Genomic DNA, 2741 nt, shown 5'->3' on the forward strand with positions numbered 1-2741 from the left:
AGTGATAAGTTATGATTGCTGTACAACTCGAAAAAAGATAATTTTTTAATTTTTGTCGTTTTTACTACAAAAAAATAGCTCGCCCCATTACATTTTATGTTTATTTCAATCCTGTAAAAGCGATTTTAATTCCGTTCAGTATTTTCGAAGTTATCGTTCCAACTGCAATTGTCGGTAATTCCCGACCATTCAGCATCCTCTTAAACTGAAAGAAAAAGATGAATCTCGCACTCACCAACGTTATTATTGACCACTTCAAAGGGATTGGTAAAAGTATCATGTTGAGACGCCGTTAAAGTCTTCAAGTATCTCGCCATAGCGTCTAGAATCTTGTCGGGGCTATCCCCGACAAGTTCTCCTATCCTTTCCCATTCTTCCTTATATTTGGACTGCAGAATTGCTCCGGCTATGCCGACCAGATGGGAGACGTAATCCTTGTCCTGGCTGTGAGTCAGATTCAGTCCCACCAGGCTCTCCTCGTAACGTAGCAACGCCACCAGCAGGGATTCCGCCACCAAGAGATCCGCCCCGTACATCTCTCTCGTAATATTCACCGCTCGGTGAACGTCCCTCGCCATCTTCACAGCTACGTAGGTGTTCAGCGTGAGATCCTTGGTCTCCAGAGCCGCCAACTGGTGCCGTTGCTCGACGAAGGCCTCCGAAGTGCAGTTGAAGAGATCGGGCGGTTGCCAGCCGCCTAATTTGTCGTCGCAGGATCTGGAGGTCTTGCCTTCGGCGGTCCCGGGACAATCCTCGATGGCTGTCATCCCGAAAAGAGTACGCGGCCACCACAGACCGTCCGAGTACGATCTGGGACAGCCGTCGTAGATCACCTCACAGCCTCTCAGAGTCACCTGATGTATTAAATAAATGTCGATTTTAATTAACTCCGATAAGGATCTTTTTAAATTATTATTTATAGTTAAAAAAACTGCTTTTTTCAAATTGTTGAAAAAAAACCAGGAAAATTTCGGTTTTTTTTCTGAAAAATTGATTTCTTTTGCAAAAAATTGCTGTCAATGATATAATTTTTAATATTTTTCATCATATTAAATATTAATTGGGATTCAGAAAGTAATGTAAGTGACTTTATGTGATTTATTTTAATTTGCTCGTTAAAATGTGCAAATTTTTTGTTTAAATTAGATATAGTATTATTAAAATAAGACACCTCGTATAAACGAATTAATAATGAGTTAATTTTTATGTTTACATTTGAATACTATATTCCTATACTACATTCCTTGAGGTGAGGATTTAGTGTAAAGATTAATTTAAGTTAATGTTTATATTAAGTATTTTTAAAGAGTTTCGATTATTAATAATTGTCAAGAGCCATACGTTTTATTTGAAAAATACATTAATCCTGTTTTTTTGTTTATTATTCTTGTGTAATCAACTTTTTATTTTTTTGTATTTAACATTATCAGCAATACATATATGCTTGTTGTAAAATTTTAAAATTTTGAAAAGTGTATCAAAGTGTTGCAAATGTGAAATATGATAGGTTTTTCAAATACATGAAATTTTCCACTGAATTTTTCTCCCTTGAGAAAAAAACCAAAAAAATCCGCGGAAAAATTGAAAAAAACCAATTTTCTTTCCAGTCTTTAAAATTATAATTATTATAAAATTATGATTAGAGACAGTTGGTTTATTTTAAAAATATTTATAAAAAGGATTCAAAATTTTCAAGAAAATGCTAACCGATAGGAAAGTATTATAAAATTATATGATGAAATCTTGTAAAAAACTAAAATTCTGCAATTATATAGATGTATTTACAAAAAACAGATGTAATAATACTGATCTTTTATAAAATATTAATAATTGTTTGTGCAATTTACTTCAAAATAGTATTTCGACAAAACAGAAATGATATAGCAAATCATCTTAGCGACAGATTTGCCGAATTAAATTTAAAAAGAAATTGTCCAATAATTGAGAAAAATATTTTAGTTGATAATGTTTAAAACATTTAGAAATATAATGGCGCACATAAAGGAAATAAATCAAATCAAATATATGCACAATTATACCTAAATTCTAATGTAGAAATATCAAAATATTATTCATTTAGCAAGATAAAATTTTAAAAGAGAAATTAAATAGTAAATATTTAATTAACTCAATAATTGAAATATAAATATTAGGTCTGAGAATAATATAACAAATATTACTATATATTATATTATGACAAATATTAAAGTGATTTTATATTTGTAAGTATTGCAATAATTATAACATGCTTATATTTCAAATTAGATTTGTCTAATTTTTGACAAATATTATTTAAAAATTTTATTCTGACAAAAACTGTTGCGTCATGGCGAATCATCTTAGTGCAATTATTATGAAATTTTTGTCATTTAATGATGCCATTATTGTGTGTAATGTTTTCACAACATTCCTATATCGGAGAACTAGAATATATTTTATTAATTATTCTCTTGTAATTGATTTTTTCTTTTTAATGGAAAGAGTGATGGCAAATTTCGCCTATTTTTTTGACTTCGAATTTTAAACTTTTTTAAATGTTAAATAGTATTATTAGATGAAACATTAATCCCAGTAAAATTTCAAGATGAGCGTAGGCACGGTTCCGGAGATACAAGGGGGTGAAAGTGATGATTTCCATGAAAGTAATGAGAAACCATCACTTTCACCCCTTCACATCTCCGGAACAGTGTCTACGCTTATCTTGAAATTTTTCCAGGATTAAGAGGATCCTAAACCCTAGA

The 2741-nt window shown here is 31.1% G+C and overlaps 1 protein-coding gene across 1 annotated transcript in view; it reads right to left on the reverse strand.

Moving 5' to 3' along the window:
- The window catches only part of LOC105456374 (protocadherin-like wing polarity protein stan), a gene marked incomplete at its 5' end in the record, with an annotated part of 26150 nt that overhangs the window by 15800 nt on the left and 7609 nt on the right, over nt 1–2741 (reverse strand). The window contains one exon of the mRNA XM_011700344.1: nt 236–854. Within this exon, the coding sequence (XP_011698646.1) occupies nt 236–854 (619 nt within the window). The remainder of the gene's footprint in view (nt 1–235; nt 855–2741) is intronic.

The sequence above is a fragment of the Wasmannia auropunctata genome, unplaced genomic scaffold, assembly GCF_000956235.1.
Source record: "Wasmannia auropunctata unplaced genomic scaffold, wasmannia.A_1.0 LD335705.1, whole genome shotgun sequence".
Lineage (NCBI taxonomy): Eukaryota > Metazoa > Arthropoda > Insecta > Hymenoptera > Formicidae > Wasmannia > Wasmannia auropunctata.